The 26,913-nt window shown below is 40.7% G+C and overlaps 3 protein-coding genes across 3 annotated transcripts in view; all 3 read left to right on the top strand.

Moving 5' to 3' along the window:
* The window catches only part of LOC148903210 (uncharacterized), a 54,407-nt gene that overhangs the window by 22,614 nt on the left and 4,880 nt on the right, over positions 1-26,913 (top strand). The gene's annotated exons all lie outside the window — the stretch shown is intronic.
* Positions 1,906-10,128, top strand: aamp (angio associated migratory cell protein). Its single transcript, XM_088997828.1, has 11 exons — positions 1,906-2,324; positions 3,121-3,252; positions 3,338-3,457; positions 4,399-4,538; positions 4,634-4,778; positions 5,010-5,093; positions 6,331-6,446; positions 9,162-9,247; positions 9,385-9,475; positions 9,553-9,707; positions 9,776-10,128. Exons 1-11 carry the CDS (start codon positions 2,234-2,236, stop codon positions 9,849-9,851), a joined length of 1,236 nt encoding a protein of 411 aa, XP_088853954.1. The 5' UTR covers positions 1,906-2,233; the 3' UTR covers positions 9,852-10,128.
* gpbar1 (G protein-coupled bile acid receptor 1) lies at positions 15,102-26,814 on the top strand. Its single transcript, XM_088997937.1, has 2 exons — positions 15,102-15,452; positions 21,835-26,814. The coding sequence occupies exon 2, from the start codon at positions 21,885-21,887 to the stop codon at positions 22,920-22,922; it is 1,038 nt and encodes a 345-aa protein (XP_088854063.1). The 5' UTR covers positions 15,102-15,452; positions 21,835-21,884; the 3' UTR covers positions 22,923-26,814.

Below are 26,913 nucleotides of genomic sequence, written 5' to 3'. Positions count from 1 at the left end.
GCGGTTACTACAGTGGACAACTTATTGTTATGTTGCAGGGTGCATGAAAGGGTTCACACTTATATATATATATATATTCTTGTAGTTCAGAACGATGCAGAAAATATTTTGTTAAAATCTAGCTTTTGAAAACATCAAACATGGAACAATGTCATGTTTGTGATGCTGGAGAGTATTTTCCGACCTTGGTCCTATCTATTTATTACACTGTGGAGAAATTACTGTTTATGTCAATTACTTTTTAATGAGAGTCACTGGGTAAAGGTTTGAGATGGGAAACAGGAATGAATGAAAAAAAACTACGCGTGATAATGTACAATTACTGTTTCTATCCCCTCATCAATATTATCCAAATTACTTCCAGTGCTTAAGTCAATCATGTTGGTTTTCTTTTATACTCATCATCTTTGAAACATTTCCTGACGTCCACTATATTTATGGAATTTGTTCCCTGAAGACAGCTGCTAATCCTTCGAAATTTTCTTCAATTGACTTGTGTGTCATGATGGTCTCACAGCTGGTTCTGGGGATTTTCTGGGATGTAGAGTGATTCAGACTGATTTAACCATGAAGCTAGAAAATTAAATTACAGACTGAGGAAATGTCAGCTCTGTAACTCATCATTGACATTATCAGTCAAAATAAGATCTTATAAACTGCTCAACATATATCTTATAGAATGACAGATATAAAAAAGTCTTAAAAATACATGTTTAGCAAATGGTAAAAATAATAGAATAACTGCGCCAGGAGAAAAATAAACCACTATGAGCAATTAAAAAAAACAAATAAGCAAACAAACAAAACAGACTGCGTTCACCATATCAACTGTCATATGAGCAAAAGCAACACATCAACCATCTATCTTTTCTTTTTGTGCAAAACAAACTAAATAAATAGACTAAATAAGACTTGAGATTTTGCTTTTTAGGGAAGATTTCGCTGTCATCCTTGTAGTTATTCAAACAGTTTTTCTTAACACACATAACCGGGTTGAGTGAACGCTGGCGCGAATGGCTGCCACTGCTCACCCGCACAAAAAAAGTTCTTATCCCGTGACTGTAAAGTGTTCTTGAGAGTTTTGAACGGCGCTGAGAAATAAAATGTATTATTATTATAACAGATAATAGTGACAATTACGTTTTAGTGTTCTATCTCTCAACATACATGCAACCCTACTGAACTATTTTTAGCCCCAGACACTAAAGCGAGCTCCATGACTCATGAGCAGTGACATCATTAAGGTTTGACATCATTTCGGTTTGCTTTCATCATCAAGAGTGTGTCATTTCCATCAACGCAACCATGTAACGCACATTGCAACAAAGAACACAAGTTATTAAAGAGATAACATGATTATCAAACGTATGTTTTCAATTATATTGTACGGTACTGTCGTAGCCGAGTTTGTTCTAGAACAGTTAGCAAAGCAATTTACACATCTGTTTTGTAATCTTGAGCAAAACTCGTAACATTATCCTTGATTGTAAACGTAATGTATAAAGGTAAATACAGTTTCAATATACGAAATAATAAAGGATTTACTAAGCAAACGTTTTTTGTACTACTTTTCAGGTACCCGGTGCTCTGTGACAGGGTTAAACAGAAAAATATATGGAAAATCAAATACTGTATCTCGTAAAAACTACACATACACATCAGGTTTAACTAATTGTTTTAAAATTTAAAATATAACACAAAATAAACAACAAATCCGAGAATTGCACAAATACTCGTGTCTAGATTCTGGAATCGTCCATATTTCCTTTTATTTTGGAGGCTGTGTTGTGTTTGTTGTTAACACTGCTATCTAGTGGGTGATGTTGTTATAGCGCAGTGGTCGCATTCATGATGTAATCATCATGCGCCGGTTATCATTTGTAACCTGAATTTAGTATGTAAGCAAACCTTCTTTGAACGATTGAAACACTCATCAGTGTTAGGATATTCTTTTTTCAACCATAACAACATCTGTATTCCTGACAATACACAAATAAATGTTACTTGTGACGTGAGTGATGGCAAAATTCGACCATTGGAATCCTATCACAACCTGACAAATTAATTCAGGGAAAATTAAATATATCAAGGAAGAAACGTGGGAAACCGAGGTTGGGTATCGCGGTTTTTTTCTTTTGGTTCATCAACGACGTGTACGACAATAGTTCGTTTGCAAATGTGACACATTTTTCATTACCGTTGAATTTGAATTTTTATTTGGAAGCGTGCTAACATGGAGAACACGGAGCCAAATGTGTTAGAACTTCACGGTGACGAAGAAATCATTGAAGTCATCGACCTGAACGACACCGAAGAAGGTCCAGGTGCGTGAAAAATACACGGGCTACCACCGTAAAATATGTATTAAAATGTTTCAAATTTTCTGACACCCTGTTAAGAGCATCTGTTTGAATCTGTCCACCCACGATGACCCAAACGCTTCTCAATTTGTTGGCTGTACATCAGTCGTAAACAAATTAGCATCTCTCAAATAGTCAGTGTCAATACTCCGATTCTGCTCTGCAGAGGATTCGAGCGTAAAATCGGCCCTCCAGGCTGGTGTTTAGCAATCCTTTACTCTGCACGATATTGGTTATGCCTGATGATGGAAAAAGGCTTATTAATCAGCTACGTGATGGAAAAGTGGTATTTGCATACACAGTGCACATTTGGATGTGAGATTGGATTGGATTGGATTTGCCTTTATTAGTCTCGCAGTGGAGAAATTTACATTTCACAGCAGCAAAGTTATGAAAGAAATGAAAGTAGAAAAGCAAAACACAGGAGCTGCTGGAAAGGCAGCCACTCTCGCGGCGCCGTCTTGAAGTCAAAAGAACAACCAAAAAAACTAAATAACAAATAACATGACAACACAAAGACACAGAGAGAGACAGATGTAGCGTCCCATGACGGTCCTTTGAGCTGAGGAGGAGAGCTCAAGTAGGATCATGTATTTCTTTCGTGTCGAAAATTTCATGCGAATGTTTTTGGGGAGTTACATATGTTCTGCCATCAATCGGCTGGTGGTTTTGATGAAAGTCACCAAGGATAAGATCCAGATCACTTGCAACCCAAAATGAAGATAACCACGATGGAAAATCATTTGACTTGTGCTCACAGATAACTTGGCAGACGACTTGGAGGACATTGACTTTGATGAGGCTGCCAATGCAGATGACGAAGGCTGGGAGACTGAGGACGAGATGGAGTTGGACCGGGATGATAGCGAGTTGACTTTCTCCAAACACACTGGTATATGCGGAAGGCATTGTGATCATTCTCTGAGTTAAAAAAAAACTGAGTCTGCGTGAAGTTATAATTTTATTTTTCTGCTCAGGCTCTGTATTTCGCGTGAGCTTGGACCCAGCCACCAACAACTTGGCAGTGACAGGAGGAGAAGATGACAAGGCATACGTGTGGAGAGTTAGTGATGGCGAAGTTGTCTTGGAGTGTACAGGTAAATCCATAAACATTCATTCAACATTCTCACTCTTGAGTACAGTGAACCTCTGGGATATATGCCAGAGCCACTTATTATTGGTAAACATAGATATTTAAATGTAAAATTGTTTTACTCATCACAAACACATTCAACACATTTAACACGATTAAAAACGGGTCACAAACGGTTGGACAATTTCAAGTGAATTTGGGGAAATTTACTGGTAAATTAAAATGGTGAAATTTGTAATTATTCAAATACAATGGTTGAATGTAAAGGAGTCATTTTTATTCATTTGTTTTGATTTTTTTTTTTTCATTCTCACACATCCATGGTAAATGGTACAATTCAAAAAGGTGATGTTCAAAAAATTGATAAGTAGAATTTAAGTCAGATTAAAATATTTGATTGAACAATGAATTCTTTCAGTCAGGAATGAAAAAAATAGTTGCAAATGTTAACATCTATGGGATTCATGAGTGTTTTTCATTATTAGCAGAGAGTGAGAATACTTTTCCAAAACGAATAATGTTTTCTTAAACACACATCGTTACTTTTAGTTTGACAGTAAAGTTCAATGAGGAGTGGCAATAAACAATACAATACAATAAAATAAAATACATATTGATTGATATAGCGCTTTAACAACAGCTGAAGCTGCAACAAAGCGCTTAACATGGACAGCTAATGTAAACAGGAAATAAAGCAGTCACAAACTTAATCGAAAACAGCTAGAAGGTACTTTTTAATGAATTATCCACTCTGCCAAGCTGCAGATTGTGAATTATTCGGCATTCTGGTCTGTTGTCGGCCCAGGTACCACAAAAAAACTCTCAACCACAAATTTCCACAAGAGATTTGTTCAACACTGAGCCACTGTTGGTGATGCAGTGGGTTCCACACTGCACAATGTGACATGGACAATGTGACGACTCCTCTCGTTTGCTCATACTCAGGTCACAAGGACTCAGTTGTGTGTGCCATGTTCAGCCACGACTCCTCGCTTGTGGCTTCAGGTGACATGAGTGGCCTGATTAAAGTCTGGAAAGTGGAGACAAAAGAAGAGATCTGGTCTTTTGAAGTTGGAGATCTGGAGGTAAAGCACATTTGGTTTGACTCCCTGACCTATAATGTGCAGTGAAAGATCAAGTCTTCTCCTATTTTTTCATTTTTGGTCATCTGGCCCTTCAGTGGTTGGATTGGCATCCCTGTGCTCCAGTGCTTCTGGCGGGAACAGATCACGGTAGCGTGTGGATGTGGAAGATCCCCAGTGGAGACTGTAAAACCTTCCAGGGTTGTGCATGCCAGTCCACCAGTGGAAAAGTCCTTCCTGATGGTAAACAAAAGTCCCATACAAAAGGGACATACTGTAACTAAAATAATATTTCCCCCGTTGAAATGAATGGAAATGCCTTTAATCTGTTCCAGCCACCCAAACTTGTCCATTGCTCAGTGATTTCCATACATTTTATGCTTTCACATTAATTTTGTGTTCAGATATGTTCATGTTGTATTTTAAAAGAGATATTTTTGTTTGTTTGTTTGTTTTCTTTGAATCCCTTTTCAGGGAAACGCGCTGTTGTAGGTTATGAGGACGGAACTGTGCGCTTGTGGGATTTGAAGCAAGGCAACAGCATTCATGTAATTAAAGGTGATTTTGTGTTTATTATTTCTTGCAAAAATGCGAAGAATTGAACCAAAATATGTGGATAGAAAAATGAAATAGTGGGATGTCTGTGGTTAAATAAATGAATTACCGGTACTTTGCCATCATATAACCCTTTCAAACCACTGTACCGGCAATGCTTAAATGTTTAAAGAAATGGTGCACAGCTGTGAAAATAAGTTGACAGTAGTAGCTGGTAATTAAAAAAAATATTTATTTTATAATCAATCTTGGAGAGACAGTCGAGGTGAAGAAAGCGTAACGGAAAATGGTTGCTCTTGCTTTGGTGGTGAGTCACTTCCCGTTGGAGGGCAACTCACACCCTCTACTTGCTCCGAGGGAGCAGAGTCTTTCGCGTTGTTGGGTTGTGATTGACAACAGCATTGACAAACTACGACTTAAATCATTTCTTTGTGGACAATCTAATACATGAACGAATCACTGCCTGGGTCAGTCAAGTTTTTTAACCTTTAATTAACAATTTCAGTAACCAGTGTCTGAAACTCATGACAAAAAGTTAGCGGACACCCGGACAGACTACTCTAAAAAGTTGCCTGCCAGGCCATAAAGTTGCCTGCCCCATTTTTCACAACTTGAAACACAATAAGACGACTAATCACAAAAAAAGCATTGTTGCGAAGTATAAAGGATTTTTTTTTTAATTAAGGAAGTACCTACCACAAATGCTCCCTTGCTTAATTTATGGTAAATATCCCTTGCTGAAGATTTTGCTCCAGTTGTCGTTTGTCGTCATGGTGCACAATGCAATGTTTGTGTTGCGTTGTCTGCTCAAAGCCACATGGCCTCCTCTTTCTAAGTGGCTTGTAGTAGGTTGCTTGTAGCGTTTGCTTTATTGAATAAAACAAACGTTTGATTTGAAATAAAAAACATTATTTTTTTTCTTGAAGAAGTTGTCGGCCACCCAGGCAGAGACGTTTTGGAAGTTGTATGCCCGACGTAAAAGTCGGGCATACAACTTCCGTCTGCCCGGCCCTCCGGTTATTTCAAACACTGCAGTAACTTTTAAGCACAATGTATTTCCCTTTCATTTAATTAAGTCCATTGTTCCTAAAAGTTATAAACAAAATACAGTAAAGTCTCGTTATATCGATATCGGATATATCGATAGTCCCGGTTATATCGATATTTTTTCGGACTCCCTTGAATATCGATATAACGAGACTTTACTGTACTGTATTTTTCTCCAATTAAAAAAAAACAGGTAAGGATGGACACCAGGGGGCGCTGACATGTCTTGTATGCAACAAGGACGGCTCTTTGGTACTAAGTGGCTCAGTCGATGGTTGTGTAAAGCTCATCAACACTGCTACAGGCAAGGTGGGTGCAATGGGAACACAATTGTGCCGTGGTAGCAACTTAAAGGACAACCGACGCCTCTGGACAAGTTGTGTCCATAATTTGTAAAATCACTTCAAATGACTTCTACTGAGCGTATTTTACAAAGATTCCACGGCATATAGCTATATTTTACGTTTTAAGACTCACGCTGAGTATTCAGGAAGTCTTGTTTTCGAGTTGATGACGATGCCTGACATGACATCACGTCTGGAACGCCCATGTCCGAGAAAGCGACACACAACAATGCATTTTGGGTACTGTGTTTGGTCTGAAAACTTCGTGTTGATCCGTGTGTTGCACCAAGACTACTATTTGATACTAGTTGACACAAATTCCCAGCAGACAAATCAGCCCATTTCTAACAGAGCTTGGGCGCCATCTTGTACATTTTCTGGGCGCTACTTTGGAGGCTAGACACCTCAAAATGAGACGGAAGGACTTCTCTAATCGATTGCAAACATTTATGCTTTGCTCTCCAGAACTATTTGAATCATATTCATAACTGGATGAGTAACAAGAAAGCATCTTCTCCGAATCTGAAGCCATTGTTTTGATTCTCGAGCAAGGCAAGACGTCCTGGCGTGATGTCACGAACAAGGGGGCGGCACCCTCTGAAACTTGCCATCTCCGAGGTCATTTTGAAGTAGTTTTGGGAGAGGTAGAGAAAAGGAGCCAAAGGAGAGTACTCACAAACTGTGGGTACCCTCAGTGGTCATTTAACAAATGTCAGAAAGAAAGAATAGGGAATGAAACAAAAAATTCTGAAGATACAAAAAGGAGAGGAGTAGCAGTACCTTACATTGCAGGAGTTTCTGAAAAACTACGAAGAGTCCTTTGGCAACACAAAATTCCTATTTATTTCAAACCGATAAACACGTTCGGGCAAAAATTAGTGCATCCAAAAGATAGGCTGCCAAATGAAAAACAAAGTAATGTAGTTTATTCAATACATTGTAAGAATGAAAATTGTAAAGAGCAGTACATTGGGGAGACCAAACAAATTCTCAAAAAAAGACTATCAACATCGCAGGGGTAATACTAGTCGGCCTCATTCGGAAGTACATATGCACCTAAAAACTAGCTACCACTCATTTGACGACAATGAGGTTAAAATCTTAGCGAAAGAACATAGATGGTTTGAAAGGGGAGTAAAATAAGCGATTCTCATAAAACAACTAAATCCTTCATTAAACCGATATGGTGGGGTGAGGTTCAATTCGGATTGTTCATACAATCAACAACAAAATAGGATTAGGAATACTGATGAGGTGATACCGGTGGAAGTGGGGCTATCAGGCCAGTCGTTAGTCAGAACAATAGGAACAATCAGTGCAGCTGCAGGGAGTAGTTCTCTGCTCCCCCTAACCTGAGAGTAGTGACCTATCATAGCAGAGTCCGGCACCGCCATGTCTGGACAGTAGGGATATATATATATATATATATATCTCATCTCATGTCATTTTCCGTACCGCTTATTCCTCATTAGGGTCGCGGGGGTTGCTGGAGCCTATCTCAGCTGTCATATATATATATATATATATATATATATATATATATATATATATATATATATATATATATACACACAGTAAAGTCTCGTTATATCGATATCGGATATATCGATAGTCCCGGTTATATCGATACTATTTCTATGCACGCACGAAGAAAATTACATGCAAACAGGGTCGGATATATCGATAGTCCCGGTTATATCGATATTTTTTCGGACTCCCTTGAATATCGATATAACGAGACTTTACTGTATAAGACTTTAGTTTGCTGACGAAGTTTGTTGGATAAGAGGCGAAAACGTCCGACACCTTCAAAGAAGTACAGATGACGGCTGAAGAAACCTTTTCATCGATGGACCACTTCTGTACGACTGAGAGCTTACACAGACGTAGTTTTGGGACAGTTTAACTCATTTTTATTGGTGTTTTGCATTTGACTAAAAATATCAGCCTGTGTGTTTTGGGTATTTTAGATGCTATAAAACGTTTTTCTGATGTCAGTTAGGAAGCAAAAAATGGTATCGGTTGTCCTTTAAGTTGATTTTTTTTTTGCTTTCTGTACTTTGTATTTAATTTTCTAACACTCTCCCCTCTAATCTGATAAAACTTTCAAGTAGGTTATATATTTCAATTGTGTGTGCTTGTGTGTGTTTCTCTCTATCTATTTGTACATATACCGACACAATATTGAGTTTTAGGACTGCATAAACATTCGATGCAGCGTAACACAGCGTAACGCTCTCTTCTTTCATCAGAAAAAAATTGTTAATTCCTATGTTATATGGATCTGGAGTAATATGAGGTGCAAGTGGGGGCGGCTGTACAAAAGGCAAATGCTGCCCCCATCGTGGGATGGAACAACATTGCCAGAGGTCTGACCAGCGCTTTATCGGCACACCCCGCAAGAAAAACCAAAACCCGAACATATTCGGGAATGGCACTCCACGTCATATTTTCAATTCCCGAATAAATTAGAGAATGGCAGTGAATGAGTTAATAAAGGTGGGAAACAATTTTGCCTGCAGCGAAGATCATTTTTTTGGGGTGCTATGTACCTAATCAAAACAAGCGTATATTTCACAGTCAAAAGTAATTTGTACTTTTTTGTGTACTTTGGTAGCAGAATTTATTTATCTTCTCCCAATGTACACATTGTGAGCATATTTTCCACATGTGGTGTCAGGTGGTGGGCGTGTTCTCTTTGGACGGAAGCAAACCGAATGACAAGGAAGAATCCAACTCTGTGGAATCAGTTGGATTCTGCAACATGTAAGTTGGACAATGAGAAACCTGAATTATATTGGGCAGGAAAAAAATCTGAAAGCCTTTCGTATTGAATTGTTTGTGAGTAATCCTGAAGTCCATTTCTGACGGCCCCTCATAAGAACTTTCTTGTGTCTGTGCAGACTTCCGCTCATCGCTGTGGCCTATCTCGACGGCACCTTAGCCATTTACGATGTTTCCACACAGATGCTTCGACACCGCTGCCGACATGAGGTTTGCCTTTCTGTCACCCACAATCGCGACACAGTAAAACCTGGGCCGTAAAATCCCTTGACTCCCTCTTCCACCAGGCTGGCGTTGTTCATCTGCAATGGGAGGAGTCTTCTTCACTGGTGTCCACCTGCAGTTTGGACGGAGTGCTACGCCAGTGGGATGCTCGCTCCGGCAAGATGGTGTCCGAGTATCGCGGTCATGCCGCGGAGATCTTAGACTTCTCAATAAACAGGTGGGATATCACGTTATTAACTTGAACTCCGTACTTGACCACTGCTTGACTGTGTTTCTCTCCTTCAGGGAAGCGACAGTGGCAGTCACCGCTTCAGGAGATAACCAAGCTAAAGTCTTCTGCCTGCAAAGGCCTGATCGCTAAAAATAAAAACATTGGGGAGTGAGAGAAACTTAAATCCTCAGGAATTGGGACAGCACCTCAAGAAAAAAAACCTAAAAGTCAACTCCTTGTGCAAAAGCTCGTGCTTGTTGCACATACGGTAAATCTCCATCGGATGAACTTCACTGAAATCATGTTTAAATTGAGACATTCAAAAGACGGAAACATGATGCCCTCCAGAGTGGATTTGAATATTGCCACCAGTGTCAACATCATTGTAAATACATGAAAAATATACTAAAAGATATTTTTACTCCAACTGTTTTGTATTATTGTTCTTGTGTAACAATCATGTCAAGAGAAATTGTCGTGATCAATAATTGGGACTCTCAAATGTTTTGGGTACAAGAGTGCCATTTTATTCCAAAGTTGACTGACACAATGCCAAAGGAATTACAAAGTCAACACTGTCTTTTATTGGGAAGAACTGTTGAACTGTGGCATTATGAGGTGATATAAGTCACATTCATATTGGAGCTTTTAATTGGCCCAGAGGAGTAAATTGGTGTGTGTATATTTCAGTGGCTGGCCGTGGATTTCATTGCTGTGCCCTCAGTTGTCTCAAAAAAATCCAGACTGAAAAAAGTCCAGTCGTGGGTACCATTAGCCAGGAAATAACTGACCTGACCGACCTTTCTTAATTCTGTCCATTTTTTCATGAAACGTCCATCTTGAAAATGGCTTTGACAGTAAATCTCCAACCAAATCCATTTCTTCCCCCTCAGACATTGTGGGTTGACAAACCCCTCATAAATTAACACTATATTTTCTTGGGCAGCTTGCTACATATATGGTGTGCTAGCTCTGGCCAGTATGCACTTATCACTCGCGGCTAGTGATACTATGATTGGCTAGTGGCTAGTCAATCATAATTTGTGAAAACTCTGACATTGCCAACTCAAACTGATTGGTTAAAGCAACTGTTTCATCACCACCGGCCTGCAAAACTGATTGTGAAGACATCCTGGTAGATTTCTGACCCTGGTAACAAATGATGGCTGAAATGTGATTGGTTAAATGCTTCAATACGAAAACACACATCTGGAAGCGGCATAAGCAATGAAACGAAGCTGAAATACAATTTGGAATTATTTAATAAGAATCAGTGGACAAAATATTATTAATTAGTCTGTAATTCAGATATTTTTAGGCCAGTAGAGAAAGACCTGCAGGATGAAGACCCGCCACTGGTATATATTGAATTGGTCTTGATGTGCACTGCCCAATGTGAATAAAATATAAATGCATCTCCAATTTAGTGCATACAAGGCTTAATTGGACTTTCCCGAACTAAAATATTTTCTTAAAATTGCGTTGATTTGTGTCAATGTCATTCGTTTTAGCCCAGCATAAGAACGGGTGTGTAAACTATTTACATCCATCAGAGGAATGTTTGGTCCTTTCAAATTATACAATGGGTGTCCTGCAACCCACTCGGAGAAGCACTATCCTTCACGAGTGATTTCTAGCCGCTTCTTGTTGACATTTTATCAGATGAGAACCGAAAGGAGCCTCTGTAGGGAGACAAAAGGCTCCAGAAGATAGTTCTTAAGTACACTTTAATGTCATCAAGAAAAGGAGAAAGTGGTCCTTTGAGGGGGAAAACCAGTGCCTCATATTTCAAGTCAATTGAAGCATAAATTAGTTTTAGTTCAAGATTTGAGATTATTATCCACATCAATTGATCAGGCTATCCAGGAGAGTTGCAAAAATCTTCCCCCGACAGTCTGGGGCCTAACTGGGCGTCACGATTATCTTATCCGAAAACTTTAGTCAACTAAAATAATATGGTTGATGTTATCCATCAGAATACATTAAAACTTGAAAGCAGAAAAGTATACCTAAACCATGAAAAATATCATTTAAAGGACAACCGACATCACTTTTTTGTTTCCTTACTGACATCAGAAAAACCTTTTATAGCATCTAAAATACTCAAAACACGCAGTATGATATTCTTAGTCAAATGCAAAACACCAATAAAAATGACTTACAGTGTCTAAAAAGTACATCAATTTCGAACCGAAAGTGGCCAGTTTCAGAAAGTCCCGTCCCCTTGTTTGTGGTGTCACTCCAAGATGTCTTGCCTTGCTCGAGAATCAAAACAATGACTTCAGATTCGGAAAAGATGCTTTCTTGTTACTCATCCAGTTATGAATATGATTCAAATAGTTCTGAAGAGGAAAGCATACATATTTGCAATCGATTTAAAGAATGTATTCCGTGTCATTTTGAGGCATCAGGGGTGGGAAATGTCGCACCCAAAAAAGGCAGAACATGGCGTCAAAGCTGTGTAAGGAATGAATCAGCCCGTTTCCACAGGCTGATTAATTCCTCACATGGAGCTTCGTCGCCCCCTTCTGCTTCTTTTTGGTCCTACATGACGTTTTCAGACCAAAGTACTGCAAAATGCATTGACGTGATGGAAGGACTGCTACAATGTGTCCTTTTTTCGACCAGGGGCGTTCCATCAGTGACGTAGGGTGAGGACTCGTGACCAACTCAAAAACAAGACTTCCGGAATATTCAGCACGAGTCTTAAAACTTAAAATATAGCTATATGCGGTGGAATCTTTGTAAAATACGCTCAGTAGATTTTGAAGCCATTTTACAAATGGACACAACTTCGTCGGTTGTCCTTTAAACAACACATTTAGGTCCAAATGTGTCCGGGGTGGCGATCCATGGTGGTTCCATTTCTTTGTACAGTAACTTGTGATTCTAAATGACATATTCTGCACATAAATAGAGATAAACCCATCAAATGAAAATCAGATCGACTTTTCACTCAGTGTGTCATTAATAGAGGATCGCCGCGTCATTCTGTCACAAAAACTTTCAGAATTTTATTCCTGCCAGTTGTCTGAGATGATATTCCTTCCACATTTCTCAATGACTTCAAACGCTTGACACTTCAATCTGCTCAAGACTTTCAGCACATCTTGAAAAATCATTTTTTACATTCTCTAAATGAATCTCTTTTTGCACAGATTCACATTTTACCACAAAACTCAAATGTACTTTTTTTTCATCCATTTCAAGTCATTTAGCCTTGCTTAGTCTTGTGGGCTTCTTTTTCACAGAACTCCCACCTTTTTCAAAGTTCCACACAGATTCCCATCAATGCAGACATCGTTCATGTCGACCATCCTTGTTTCCTCAACCAATTTAAAACATTTCAACTGTACATTGATCCGTTTTATTTTTCACATTAGCCCTACTGCCCAATTTTTCACGAGTCCACATTTTAACAGGAGAGCATTTCAAAAGTGAATGCAGGCAGGATTCAACCAATCTAATATCAAGATTTTATTTTTTATGTTTGACTCCTTCCACATTTACAAATCCTTGAGAAAAGAAATTGGTCCACAATTCTTAAAGAATGCCGCCAGACATTGGTCCAATCTCTCAGCCGCTTATCTTCACTGCAAGAGTACAAAAACATTGATTTTGTTATTGTGCGGGAGCGAGTGGTGGTTCAAAGAATGTTCACTACGGATGATTGTGAAAAACCGAATGTGAATGGCCTCGTCCGTGTCCTCCCTATGATGTCCCATCCAACACTTCTTCCTGTGTAGTGTCTTCTCAAATGTGTGCATGCTCGGGGAAGCTTGTCCCATTATCTGTCAGGCGCTGGGCCGGCGACCAAACGGTCATGGAAAGAGTTTGGAAAACAAAGCGAGCCTCCACCGACCTTCCATCAAACGCAGTGTTTACATACGAGGAGAGCATGACAGCTGTTGTGAATTTCAGACATACAACATACTGTGGCCGGTGTGTGTGTGTGTGTGTGTGTGTGTGTGTGTGTGTGTGTGTGTGTGTGTGTGTGTGTGTGTGTGTGTGTGTGTGTGTGTGTGTGTGTGTGTGTGTGTGTGTGTGTGTGTGTGTAGAGAGAGAGAGAGAGAGAGAGAGAGAGAGAGAGAGAGAGAGAGAGAGAGGGCAAGACTTCACAAGTGTGATTGTGTGTGATGCGTGTGTGCGCGTGCGTGTGTGTGTGTGCGCGTGCGTGCGTGCGCGTGTGCGTGTGTGTGTGTGTGTGAGAGAGAGAGAGGGAGCGAGAGAAAGCAAGAGTTCACAAGTGTATCATTGTGTGAGTGTGTGTCTCTGAATGTGTGTCTGAATGTGCATCTCCATTTGTGCGTGTGCCTGTGAGCGATGGAGCAAGACTGCGTGAACGCGTGTGAGTCAGAATCAGTTTGAGAGTGTGTGTGGGGGGGGCAAGAGGATGAGATATGTGCAACATGTGAGTGAGTGAGTGAGTGAGTGAGTGAGTGAGTGAGTGAGTGAGTGAGTGAGTGAGTGAGTGAGTGAGTGTAAGAAAGCGTGCGTCTGTTTGTGTGCACAAGATCTTTTTTCAGATATACGTGCCTTTTACTTTGATTCCTGACATTTGAAGGCAGACAATGGCATGATATGTTGTTCAGATAAAAGCCTCAGTCAGCACGAGGTAACTTTTTACAAATTTTATTACCAATGTGACCGCATCCCAAATGAGGGAAACTTTTTTTCTGTGATTTTTTTTCATTGTCCGAAGTTGCAAAACAGTACAGTATGATTCATACTGGAAAAAAAAATCATTCTTTAGTACATCTTTAAGCGTTTAATTACTCCTACTTAACTCATTCACTGCCATTCACGAATTTATTTGGGAATAGAAAATATGACATAGGGCACTATTCCCAAATTTGTTTTGGTTATGTTTTTTCTTGTTTGGGTGCCGATAAAGCGCTGTCCATGGCCTCTGGCAATGTTTTCCCTTCCACCAGGGGGCAGAACTACCCTTTTTTTCCGAGTTTTGTTCCAGCTTCAACTGTTGTTAAAGCGCTATATAAACCAATATGTATGTATTGCATTGTATTTTGGACAGCCACGCTCATTTCAAGCTCATATCACTCCAGACCCATATAATTTAGAAATTAACTAGTTTTTTTTCTCATGAAAGAAGCGAGTCCAAGCTTTCTTACGCTGCATTGAATGTTGATGTAGTCCTAAAACTCAATATTCTGTGCGTCCTGGAATTTGAGTGACAATGACAAAAACCCTGGCACTGGAGTGGACGCATTTTTGCACATTGTCTGGTAGTGAATGAGTTAAGTACAAATCACCTCCATTTGGTTCTGTGTGTTCCAGTAATCTGCTCACCAAATTGAGTGTTCTCCCCAGTGAGCATCAACCTGGAACTTGATTACATGAATTTCGACTGCGGTGCGGCTCAGAGCGGTTGCAAAAGCTGGCTGATGACCAATCTTAACCATCAATCTTAGTATGAAAGGAACAAATGTTTCACCGTGGCTGGGAGGGAAGGCAAAAAAAAAGATGCAAGAGACTGAGAGAGCAAGTCAGTGAGTCAGACCGATGCCTCTCCTCCTACTCCACCCCTTCCTCATCGTCTGCCTCCTTACAGCGTATGGAAAGACAGACATCTGGGCTGGTCTCCTGCAGTGTCTTGTGACATTTTCAGAACTTGGGGTCCACTAAATAGATTAAAAAGGAAGCGGCTATGATCATCTGACCACAGATGTGACGGGCAGAAGGGATGAGAGCAAGTTGAATTGTGAAAACCAGACGGGTCTTCGCTGAAAGGTAAACCTGATTGATTTGACTGACCTAGTTTGGTTGCCAAATATTCACCGTGTCGTGTTCCATAGGTTGTGTGACTTGCAGGTCTTCTTAGAATGGAGCAATGAATGGGCGGTTGTGCGATACAGGATGCAATCTACACATTGACATGTGTCATATGCATCGGTGGTTTTATTGGCCGGTTCTGCAAACATCATTGCCGCTTCATAAAGTGCAGTTTGATTAAAGATAAAAAGCATGTGGGATCTTTTTTTTTAATGAGGCCATAAGCACTGACCTACATTTACAACCTGAATTTGTTTCTTGAAGTGAAAATTATCTTTTTTTTCTTCATTTTATAAAGTTTCTCTGAGTCACACAACTCCCAGTAAATAAAAGTGAATGTTAATTTATTCTATTTTGTTTTTTGGCCACTCAGACTTCGTCCTCTATATCTCTGCCCTGTCAATCAAATCTGTCTAGATCTAGAACCTTGAAAACATTGTTTTTCAATTAGAAATTTCCATTTTCTTTTTGAGTGGGTTAATTTGGTGTTCTTGGAGGAAAGCATGCTTGAAATTCAAAAACATTACTGTTTATTATTTTGTTTTTGAAAGAGTGGGGACTCAGTACAATTGCTGTTATTATTTAGGTTGCTGTGCCGATGACCATTTTGTGTATGGGAGCCTTTTACTGAGTGAGTTGCTTGTTCTGTAGCCACAAAGGGACATAAGTCTTCTTGTGCTGGTCCCAAGCCCGGATAAATACAGAGGGTTGTGTCAGGAAGGGCATCCGACGTAAAAGCTTGGCCAAAACAAACATGCGCATCAAACCTCTAAAGATGGAGGACACTGATTTGCTGTGGCGACCCCTTGAAGGGAAAAGCCGAAAGGAAAAGAAGATTTAGGGCAGCAGAATTTAAAGCAACAGGAAGTGTTGACCTGATGACATGCTGTGACGTTTATGACCAACGAGGCACTGACTGGAGTCGAATTTGAAGATATGATGTCATAATAGAAGATTGGCCCACATTTCTTGAATTTAAGTGAAAAAATCAAGTTCAGTCTGATTTGAATGTGTTTCGACTCCAGCTTGAGTGAAGGGTGTTTCCCTGCAGCACGTGTACCAATTCTGCATTTTTTTAATCAAGCCATGACAATGAGTTGTTGTACTAAATTCATCCTGTCTACTTGATAACTAATGTTAAGCAGATTCCTTACTTACAGACAGTGTATTGTCGGTGTTCAAATACCTGACATGTTTCGGCGACTACTTCCGCCTTCGTCAGAGTGTCACGGATGTTGCTGTGACGCGCCATTTTCAGCTGGTGTTGCTATGAGGGCGTGACCTACCTGTCAGAACTGACAGGTAGGTCAACGGGGACATCAAAATAAAAGTACACAGGAAACCTACACATACTGACCAATATCTCCTTTGGACATCTGAACATCCCACCATTCATAAGTTGTCAGTCGTCAGAACATTACATGAACGCACCACAATAATCACGGACCCGGAAGACAAAACACAGGAGGAAAAACATATACAACACGCACTGAAAAAATGCCAATATCCCCAGTGGGCAATAACTAAAGGGGCAGAGCAGGTCAAAAACAAAAACAACACAAGACAGGGAAGAAAGAAAAAGCAAACAAACAAACAAGAACACAGAGCAATGGTAACACTACCGTACATAAGAGGAATCACAGAACGCATACAAAGGGCACTGAGGAAACACAACATAAACACACCGGTCAAACCACACACAACTCTCCGTCAAATCTTGGTACACCCAAAGGACAAAATACTCCCGGAAAACAAATGTAACTCAATATATGAAATCCCATGCAAGTCATGCAATAAATCATACATCGGGGAGACAGGAAGGAGTTTCAATACAAGAAAGAAAGAGCACAAGAACGAGTGCGAGAAGGAGACGGCAACAATCCAAACAAGAGCAATAAAAGAACAAGCACAACAGGAGCACCATAAATCAGCCATCACGGACCACTGCAAAAGAGAGAACCACATCATGGACTGGGAGAAGGCCAGAGTCATCCGCACCGAAGACAACAAACATCAGCGCTGGATCAGGGAGGCCATTGAAATCCGAAAGCGAGGACCAAGGACCATCAACAGGGATGAGGGAGCTTACATGCTCTCTACTACCTGGAGCAGCATCCTGGAGGGACGAGCGGACAGCGGGGGGCGTGGCTTGCCTGTCAGTTCTGACAGGTAGGTCACGCCCTCATAGCAACACCAGCTGAAAATGGCGCGTCACAGCAACATCCGTGACACTCTGACGAAGGCGGAAGTAGTCGCCGAAACATGTCAGGTATTTGAACACCGACAATACACTGTCTGTAAGTAAGGAATCTGCTTAACACATGACAATGAGTATTTAAGGACCGTCAAATTTCCAAGTCGCTGCTGGATTATTGACATTGCTTTCTAGACCCTGCGCTACTTTCGATAGTCACTCTCACTAGTCATAGATTTTGGTTCATGTTTTTATTCTCTTAGTGCTCTTTGTGCTATTGGATTTTTGTCATTTTTTTTAATTTTCCGTGTCGCGCTTTTATTGATGCATTGTTTTTCCTGGCTACTTCTGACCGTTGCTTTTTGTCTTTGTCAGTGCAGTTTTTTTTTGCAATTTTTTTAAGCGCACTTTGTACGAACCTGCATTTCTGGGATCTAAAAACATTATTTGGTTCGGTTGAGAATCTGACCGAAACGTAGCATTTCAATCAAGGTCATAATTGAATTTTTGAATTGCATGATTTTGTTTTCAAAGGTGATAATTATGCTTCGTATATTCCAAACTCTTTAACAACGTGATGGCAATGAAATAAAACACAGAAAAAAAACATTTTACATTATGTTCATAGTTTTCCCCATTGTTTATTATTATGAAAGTATTTACACTTACCTTGACATTTTTTTTGAAATATTTATTTTATATTACCCTTCGCATTTGGTCCTATAACTACATCTCAGTTTTTTAAATAAAGGAATGTATGTATTGGATTGAATTAGCCTTTATTAGTCTCACAGTGGATATATTTACAGCAAAGCGATGAAAGTAAGAGGAAAGGAAAGGAAGTAGAAAAACAAAATACAGGACCTGCTTTTACGGTCGCCACTCTCGTGGCGCCATCTTTGTATCAAAACAACACACAAACGACACAGTCATTCAAATTTTAATTTATAAGAGGATTAATTTATTGCAGACAGTGGTGTTTTAGGTTGTTTAATTACCTGACATGTTTCGGCGTGTATTTCTGCCTTCATCAGTGTCACTAATGGTGATGGGACAGTCATTCGATCACGTTCAACAAAGAGGGTGCACGTTCTGCACCCTCTTTGTTGTCTAAAGCTGTTCCAGATGAAAGAGAGAATCAACGAGTCCTATTCACCAGTGGATCAGGGACGTCATGGTGAAATGTGCACATCTGCTACAAGCTAAATCAGGGGTGGGCAAACTTTTTGACTCGCGGGCCGCATTGGGTTCTAAAATTTGACAGAGGGGCCGGGCCAGGAGCATTTGGAGGGAGTGTTTGGGCCGGAAATACTAAACCTAAAGCATTAAAGGACAACCGACGCCTCCTGACAAGTTATGTCCATAATTTATAAAATCACTTCAAATGACTTCGACTGAGCGTATTTTACAAAGATTCCACAGCATATAGCTATAGTTTACGTTTTAAGACTTACACATAAATAACGCCATGGTGAATCGTTGTGTGTTGCACCAAGACAACTATTTGATATTCGCTGACACAAATTCCCAGCTGACAAATCAGCCCATTTCCAACGGGTGCTACATTGCTGTCATTGACGTCTCGAATTGATATGGGAGGACTCCTTGAATCAATGTAAATTTCTCCACTGCGAGACTAATAAAGGCAAATCCAATCCAATCCAATCCAATTGCAAACATTTATGCTTTCCTCTTCAGAACTATTTGAATTATATTCATAACTGGATGAGTAACAAGAAAACATCTTCTCCGAATCTGAAGCCATTGTTTTGATTCTCGAGCAAGGCAAGACGTCTTGGCATGACGTCACGAACAAGGGGGTGGGACCATCTGAAACTGACCATTTCCGGATTCATTTTGAAGTCATTTTTATTGGTGTTTTTCATTTAACTAAAAATATCAGCCTGCCTGATTTGGGTATTTTAGATGCTATAAAACGTTTTTCTGATGTCAGTGGGAAACAAAAAAAAATGGTGCCGGTTGTCCTTTAAATGTAGTGTGTACAAACCGCATAGCACAGTAAGAATACTACAACCCAATTTAGTAACTGTCTTTCAAATGTGAAAAATATCCCTGATCAGTTAATAAATTTGTCTCAAGGAATATGGCGTTTACATACTATTTCGCAGATACTTGGAGGAGGAAATGGAAATAGATTAAAATAACATGCACTGTGATTTATCAAGATTGCGTCTGTTTTTAATAAGTTTTCATTGAAGGAGCAAAGTTAAAGAAATCAACATTTATTGAAAAATTTAATCACTTTCAACATTCAAAACATATTATTACACAACGAAATATTCAAGCTCAATAATACCTACTTGTGTTAAATTCCGCCAAATCATAGATGGTTTGTCCTGACCGCGCGCTCAACAAACTCTCCACTGACACCCTCGCCTTCACGCGCAAACAATACACGTGTACCGTCGCCGAGCACACAGACATAGGCTACCTGCAGTTGAAATTTGCATACTCGGCACGGCAGCCAATCAGAAGCCTGCTTCTTTCGTCCGGACTTTATCAAGCGTTATAAAGTCGTGCAATTGCATGTCATTTTCCAAAATAGATGCACCGAACCTCAGCCCAGAAGAAAGATTCAAAAGAAGCTAACAACATATGTGATGCTACAAAACGTAAATTTACATTAAACCGTGACTGTGAAGTGTACGTGAGACTTATGAAAGGGGCTTCGTGGCTCTTAGGAAGCAATGCAAACGTTGCATTGTGCACCTCAATGACAATCGACTACTGCAGCAAAATCTACGGCCATGCACATTTACCGTAAATTAAGCAAGGTAGCATTTGTAGTAGGTGCATTCTTCATTAAAAAAAATTAAATGTTTTTTAATGTGATTGGTTGTCTCATTGTGCTTCAAGTTGTGAAAAAATTGGGCAGGCAACTTTTCAGTTAACTTCCCTGTTGTCCACTAACTTTTTGTCATGAGTTTCAGACACTGTTTTTACTATAATTTGGGCAAGTTCGGCGGGCCGGATTAAAAAAACCTAACGGGCCGTATGTGGCCCGCGGGCCGTAGTTTGCCCATGTCTGAGCTAAATGTTGAAAGCAAGCACCAAGCTGTAGCATCCATTGACGAAAAGAGAGACTGTCTCACATCTCCTGTCCCACGTAAATCCGCTTCTTAAACATTAAAGAGACAGGCAGACAGAGAGAGAGTGAGAAAACACACACACACACGAAAGGGAGATGACAGAGCTTGAAACAAAAAAAAAAAACAAAAGTGTGAGAGTGTGAGAATAGTGATAAAATGGATAGAAAACAGTTAAAATATCCCATCTGTACACTTGATGCAAAAAGCTATCAACCCAGCTAAACAGATCACAATTTATGAAGAACTATATATAATTATCACAGAGAAAGCACCTACAAGGGATCATTCCTCAAGATGGTGAAAGAAGCCTATGTTCGTCTGTGTAAGCTCTCAGTCGTACAGGAGTGGTCCATCGATGAAAAGGTATCTTCAGCCGTCATCTGTACTTTTTTTCAAAAAAAGTACAGAAAAAGTACAGATGACGGCTGAAGAAACCTTTTCATCGAAGCCTATGTTCCTTATCAAGTGTTTAATGCTGAGGAAACCGGACACTCCATTCCATCAAGCCATTTACGACCATCACAAAGGCAAATAAAATGACTTTATTGTATAGTACAGTTTATTTATTTAATCATAATACTATAGAAAATTTATTATACATAAAATAAGGTATATTTTGTGTAGTTTTAAGGCTTAGAAAATTAGAAAGTAGAAAATTATGTTTTTTGGGGACCTGGGAACGGATTATTCTCATTTTAATGGTTTCCTATGGGAAATTAATTTTTGGGATACACACTTTTCGCCTTACACGCTCTGTCTGGGAACCAATTAAGTTCATTAGCCAAGGTCCCACTGTATTTGTAGAGTATCCATGGTTTCTGTAACTGATGTGAAATTTGTGGCTTAAAGAGATGAAGTTGGATAACCAAAATAGGTCAAATGTGCAGGCCGTCACAACTGCATCTCTCTTCACACGTGTGGGACGATTAAAGGCTTTCCGATTCTGCTTTTGATCGGGAAGTGAATGAAACAATTGAGCTCAAACTTTGAATTGCAGTGTCATTGCCTAAAGCTACGTGGTTTGGGCATCCCACAGGGTCATCCCACATTGATGGGAGTGCAGCTGCTGCGTTCACATCCCCAACGATGGACTTCAACGACCGCGGTGCTCTGCTCAACCGGGAATACCTCATCTACGCCATCACGGTTCCGCTGTCGGTCTCCATCATCCTGGCCAACCTGGTCATCATCTTGGGCATCGTGTGCAACCGCCAGCTCCATAACACCCCCAACTACTTCTTCCTGAGCCTGTTAGTGGCGGACCTGTGCACGGGCGTGGCTCTCCCTCTCATCCCTCTGATGGGGTTGAACCGCGAGCTGAGCTTCGGCTCCTGCCTGGTGGCGCACATTTTCCCAAACTTCCTCTTCCTGGCGTTTCTGCTCAATCTTGTGATGGTTCACTACGAGCGTTACATTTGCATCGCGGAACCGATGCATTACAGCAGCTTGTGGATGCACCGAAGTTTTCCCTTGGCCCTGCTGCTGGTATGGGCGCCGCCACTTCTGTACGCGGCGCTTCCCGCCTTCGGCTGGAACAACTGGACCGGCCCGGATTGGAACGGCTGCTGCGCACATGGACAAAAGTTGAGCGTCTGGTCAAATTGTTCCACCAATGTCACCGCGTGCTGCTCGTACAGACGCGTGTTCACCAACGCCTTCATCTACCTGGAGGTCTACGGTCTCGTCCTGCCTGCCATTCTCACCATTGCTGCCATGACGGGACGCGTCCTGTGGATCACACGAGGCCAATTGAAGGACATCTGCCGACTCCATCGCTCGGTGGAACGCGGCCAGGCCTCGGACCGGGAACAGCGGCTGAACATGCGCTACGCTCGCTGCGTGGCGGCTGTATCGCTGACCTTTCTCGCATGCTGGGTTCCTTACCTCATCTACATGCACGTGTGCATTGCCTTCTTGATCAGCGACACCAAATGGAACTCCAACACACTCATCGTACTCTCATGCACCGGTATCGGCAGTATGGCTGTGGTGCCCCTGGTGTTGGGCCTCGCCAACAGGAAGTACACCGAACCAGCGTACAAGCTGCAACAGAAACTTCGAGATAGGTTGAGGCAGAAGATGCTGATGTCAACGCAGCCTGAAGTCAGGGAAAATACCAATTAGAATAGTTCCTACTCAGTTGGTGCTCTAAAAATACACTGTTCATTGTAATCTTTGGCTTGAAAACAATTGAAGAGTATTAGGAGACATTTTTTCGGTGAATTAACTCATTTACTGCCAGATGTGCAAAAATGTGTCCACTCCAGTGCCAGGGTTTTTATCATTGTCACTTGAATTCCAGGACCCACAGAATATTAAGTTTTAGGACAACATTCAATGCAGCGTAAGAAATATTAGACTCTCTTCTTTCATCAGAAAAAAAGTTAATTGCTAAATTATATGGGTCTGGAGTTACATGAGCTTAAAAGGGAAATGCTGCCCCCTTGTGGTAGGGAAAAAACACTGCCAGAGGTCAGAGCAGCGCTTTATCGGTATCCCCCCCCCACAAAAAAAACAAAACCCGAACAAATTCGGGAATGGCGCTCCATGTCACACTTTTCAATTCTCTAATATATTTGTGAATGAGTTAAATAATTTTTTGGCGTGTTTTTTTTTCTTCCCCATTCCGATTGCAGGAAGTCCATAAGAAACTTTGACTTAAAAAAACTCAAAGCAGTTTTAGAGGTCAGTTTAATAATAATAATAATACATTCGATTTATAAGCGCCTTTCAAAACTCTCAAGGTCACTTTACAGTTATCACAAACTATACAATTTAATGAAAATATGTTTAGAATTTTTACAAAACACAACACATTCCCCCAAATAATGAGTATTGTACTGCATTCCCCACGGAAGTAATGGAACCTGCACTTTCCCCTCCGGTGCTTCACCCGAGTTTGATCACCTGAGTTGTATAATGTGAGTTTGTTTTGTTCTTGCCACACTGAAATGTTTTGAAGAAAAAAAGCGCCTGAACATTGCTTGTCGAAAAACAATTGACGAAAACATACCTTTTAACCTTGGCTAATAGCGGCCCTTATACATGATTACAATTCCTGTATAAAAGTTGAAGTACGGAGTACATCCGTCTGTGTAAACTCTCAGCGAAAACTTTCAGTCGTACAGTAGTGGTCCATCGATTAAAAGTGCAGATGACGGTTTGCATCGAAGTACGGCGTACACTATTTTAAATTATAAAAACACGCTAACACAAGCTGAAATGCAGACAGTTTATCGTGCATGTGCACGTTATGCTTTTATCAATCCGACCGTGCGCAGCGATTAAAAAATACGATTGAAGATTACTTATGCTGGTTTGCAGTGACAATAGTAGCGGTCGGCGGCAGCATTGTCGGTGGCTACCAGCAGTTGAGACGAACTGGATTTCAGCCACAACGGTCTTTGTAGGATAGGTTCAGATTTTTTTTGTCCCGTATAAAAGTTGTAGTACGCCGTAAATTGTTTGAAATTATCGTATACAACTGATCCTGTGACTGTAAAGTGACCTTGAGAGTTTTGAATGGCGCTGATAAATTAACTGTATTATTATTATTATAAAATACGGGGAAAACGTATAAATTGACAGGTATGCGAACACAGCCTGTGTTTTTGAAAAAATATCGGGCAAATGCTAATGCTGGGGCGGCCCGGTAGTCGAGTGGTTAGCACACCGGCTTCACAGTGCAGAGGTCGCCGGTTCGCATCCCGGTCCGGCCTCCCTGTGTGGAGTTTGCATGTTCTCCCCGGACCCGCGTGGGTCGGTTTCCTCCCACACTCCAAAAACATACATGGCAGGCAGATTGACCATTCCAAATTGTCCTTAGGTGTGAGTGTGAGAGTGACTGTTGTATGTCTTTGTGTGCCCTGCGATTGGCTGGCAACCAATTCAGGGTGTCCCCCGCCTCGTGCCCGAAGACAGCTGAGATAGGCTCCAGCAACCCCTGCGACCCTAATGAGGAATAAGCGGTACGAGGGAGGGGAATGCTAATGCTAGCTTGGATGCAATCGACAGCTGAATACAAACAACTTCAAACTTACACTTAACAAGTAGGGCCAACAATCCGACGTATTTTTTGTCACCACTCGCATTTAAGTGTACACATTGTAGTGATGTTTGATGGGAAATATCTTTTTAACACTAATCTCACGATAGCAGTTGGAACCAGAGAAGTCATTGTTGTATTATAGTAGCAGACCACCTTACACACAAAAAGTACACCGGCAGGGCAAATGTGAATGGGGCATAGTTACATGTCACTGAGAAAAACATACCTGTCAACCTACACGGCTCCATGTCCTTTCAAACTGTCGTATTTCCCTTTCAAAATACAAAATAATCGTACACCATATTTTTTTCAAACGTGTTTATTTATGTAGTTTAACATGTTATATTATACACGTGTTTCGTTATACCATTCTGTACATATTCTTAATAAATGATGAAATTACAAGTGTTGCTTAATTACAAGTGTTCTGTATGTTTTCCGGACTTCTACGGTTTTGGCGTGGCTCTTTGTATCGAAATGCGTCTTTAATTCATAGAATCCGGAGGCAGCTACTTTGACGTCTTTTTTTGCAAGCAACAAAATACGAATATTACACACCTTTCTTCAAAGTTTATATCAATCCCTCGTATCGTCCCGACTTTCGCTTTGTCACGTGTGATCGGATTGATGCAATGGGAAATCCCAAAATGGCAGACGCATGCGCACAGTAGCATCAAACCGCTCGCTTCGTTTGCAACGAAAACAAAACGACAACGCGATAGAGGCTACCGCGGCGAACTCGTTTGACTTGATTGATTTGCCGTTTCGTGATAGTCGGTGTATACCGGATGGTACCCATAATAGACAAATGTGCTTTTTCCATCTATATTTTCTTGTAGGTCATACACGTCTTAAAATGCATAATAAACGTACAAGTTGACGATACATACTCATGACAATTAGTCTCCAGCCAATGTCGTCTGAGCGCAAGTTTGAGCGCAATTGTTTCCTTCTCACGTTTTGTTATTTTGGCAGCACTTGAAATGATTGTAACCACTTTCCCTCTACCTCCTGCCTGCAATGTTTACTCCCACTTTCCCCAGCAGTGTTTATCTATGTACTGGTATGCAAGCTGAGGAGGGGAGAGGGATGCACTCCCTAAAGTGCTCCATCTACAGTAAGAAGACACTGGGAATAACATTGACCTTTTTTTTATGCTGACATTTATTAGGAGGCTAGAAATGCCACCGTAAGGACAACAAACGTGGACTTTGTTTATTAAATGATGTATGTGTAACGAAGTTGTACACTTAGGTTATTAAATTATGAAGGAAGTGACGCAACGGCGCACAGTGTGGCACTATGTCCCGCCCATAGTTTCCAGAACAATCTCGAGGAGATTCAGGGTGAGTCGCAATTTTCTGTTGGTCTTGATTAACGCGCATTTTCATGACAATATCTTATTTTGTTTCCCCTTTTTTTTACTGTCTAGTGTTATCTAATTAGTTCCCTTATTCATTTCGAGTCCAGATTACTTTTTGTGTCATTATTTACTTCACGTTTTGTCGAGTGGAACTTAGGAGCATATGCGCTTTTCTATCGCAGTTAATCACAAGACGAAACCCATGCGACTTCACCCATCCCTTCTGCCATACTGTGTTGCAGGTAATAATTGTTTCATTTCGTTTTTATTGAACAATATTTAGTTTCTTGTGTCGTGTTTCATTTGCCCGTGAGTGTCCGTGGCGGGTTGAACTGTGCGCCAGCCATTACAAGCGCACCGCGTGTTCTGCCGAGTCTCCGCCCATGATGCGTTCAGGGACATCTTGTAAATAACAGTGAACTTGTGTTGTATTCTCTTTTCCTGTAAATAACCACTATACGATCACACGTTGTTAATTCTGTTTTGTTATCTACAATGTTTTGCATTTGAGAACAATCTCGAGGAGATTCAGGTTAATCACAAGACGAAACCCATGCGACTTCACCCATCCCTTCTGCCATACTGTGTTGCAGAAATAAAAAGAAATAAAAAGACACATCCACGCGTCTCGTCTTCATTAATACGGCAGCATCGTGGAGATGAAGACAGTCACTGTTGTGACACCCGTCACATATGTTTGCTTT

Source organism: Hippocampus bargibanti, linkage group LG01 (genome assembly GCF_051943395.1).
Source record: "Hippocampus bargibanti isolate YZ-2025 linkage group LG01, ASM5194339v1, whole genome shotgun sequence".
NCBI lineage: Eukaryota > Metazoa > Chordata > Actinopteri > Syngnathiformes > Syngnathidae > Hippocampus > Hippocampus bargibanti.
This window is presented reverse-complemented; position numbering and strand designations above follow the sequence as displayed.

Bases quoted from the DNA above. Each gene is read 5' to 3' on its own strand.
- aamp (XM_088997828.1), top strand. From the start codon at position 2,234: ATGGAGAACACGGAGCCAAATGTGTTAGAACTTCACGGTGACGAAGAA. The intron at 2,325-3,120 runs GTGCGTGAAAAA...TTGTGCTCACAG, and splicing joins CGACACCGAAGAAGGTCCAG to ATAACTTGGCAGACGACTTG. The intron at 5,094-6,330 runs GTGATTTTGTGT...AAAAAAAAACAG, and splicing joins CAGCATTCATGTAATTAAAG to GTAAGGATGGACACCAGGGG.
- gpbar1 (XM_088997937.1), top strand. From the start codon at position 21,885: ATGGACTTCAACGACCGCGGTGCTCTGCTCAACCGGGAATACCTCATC.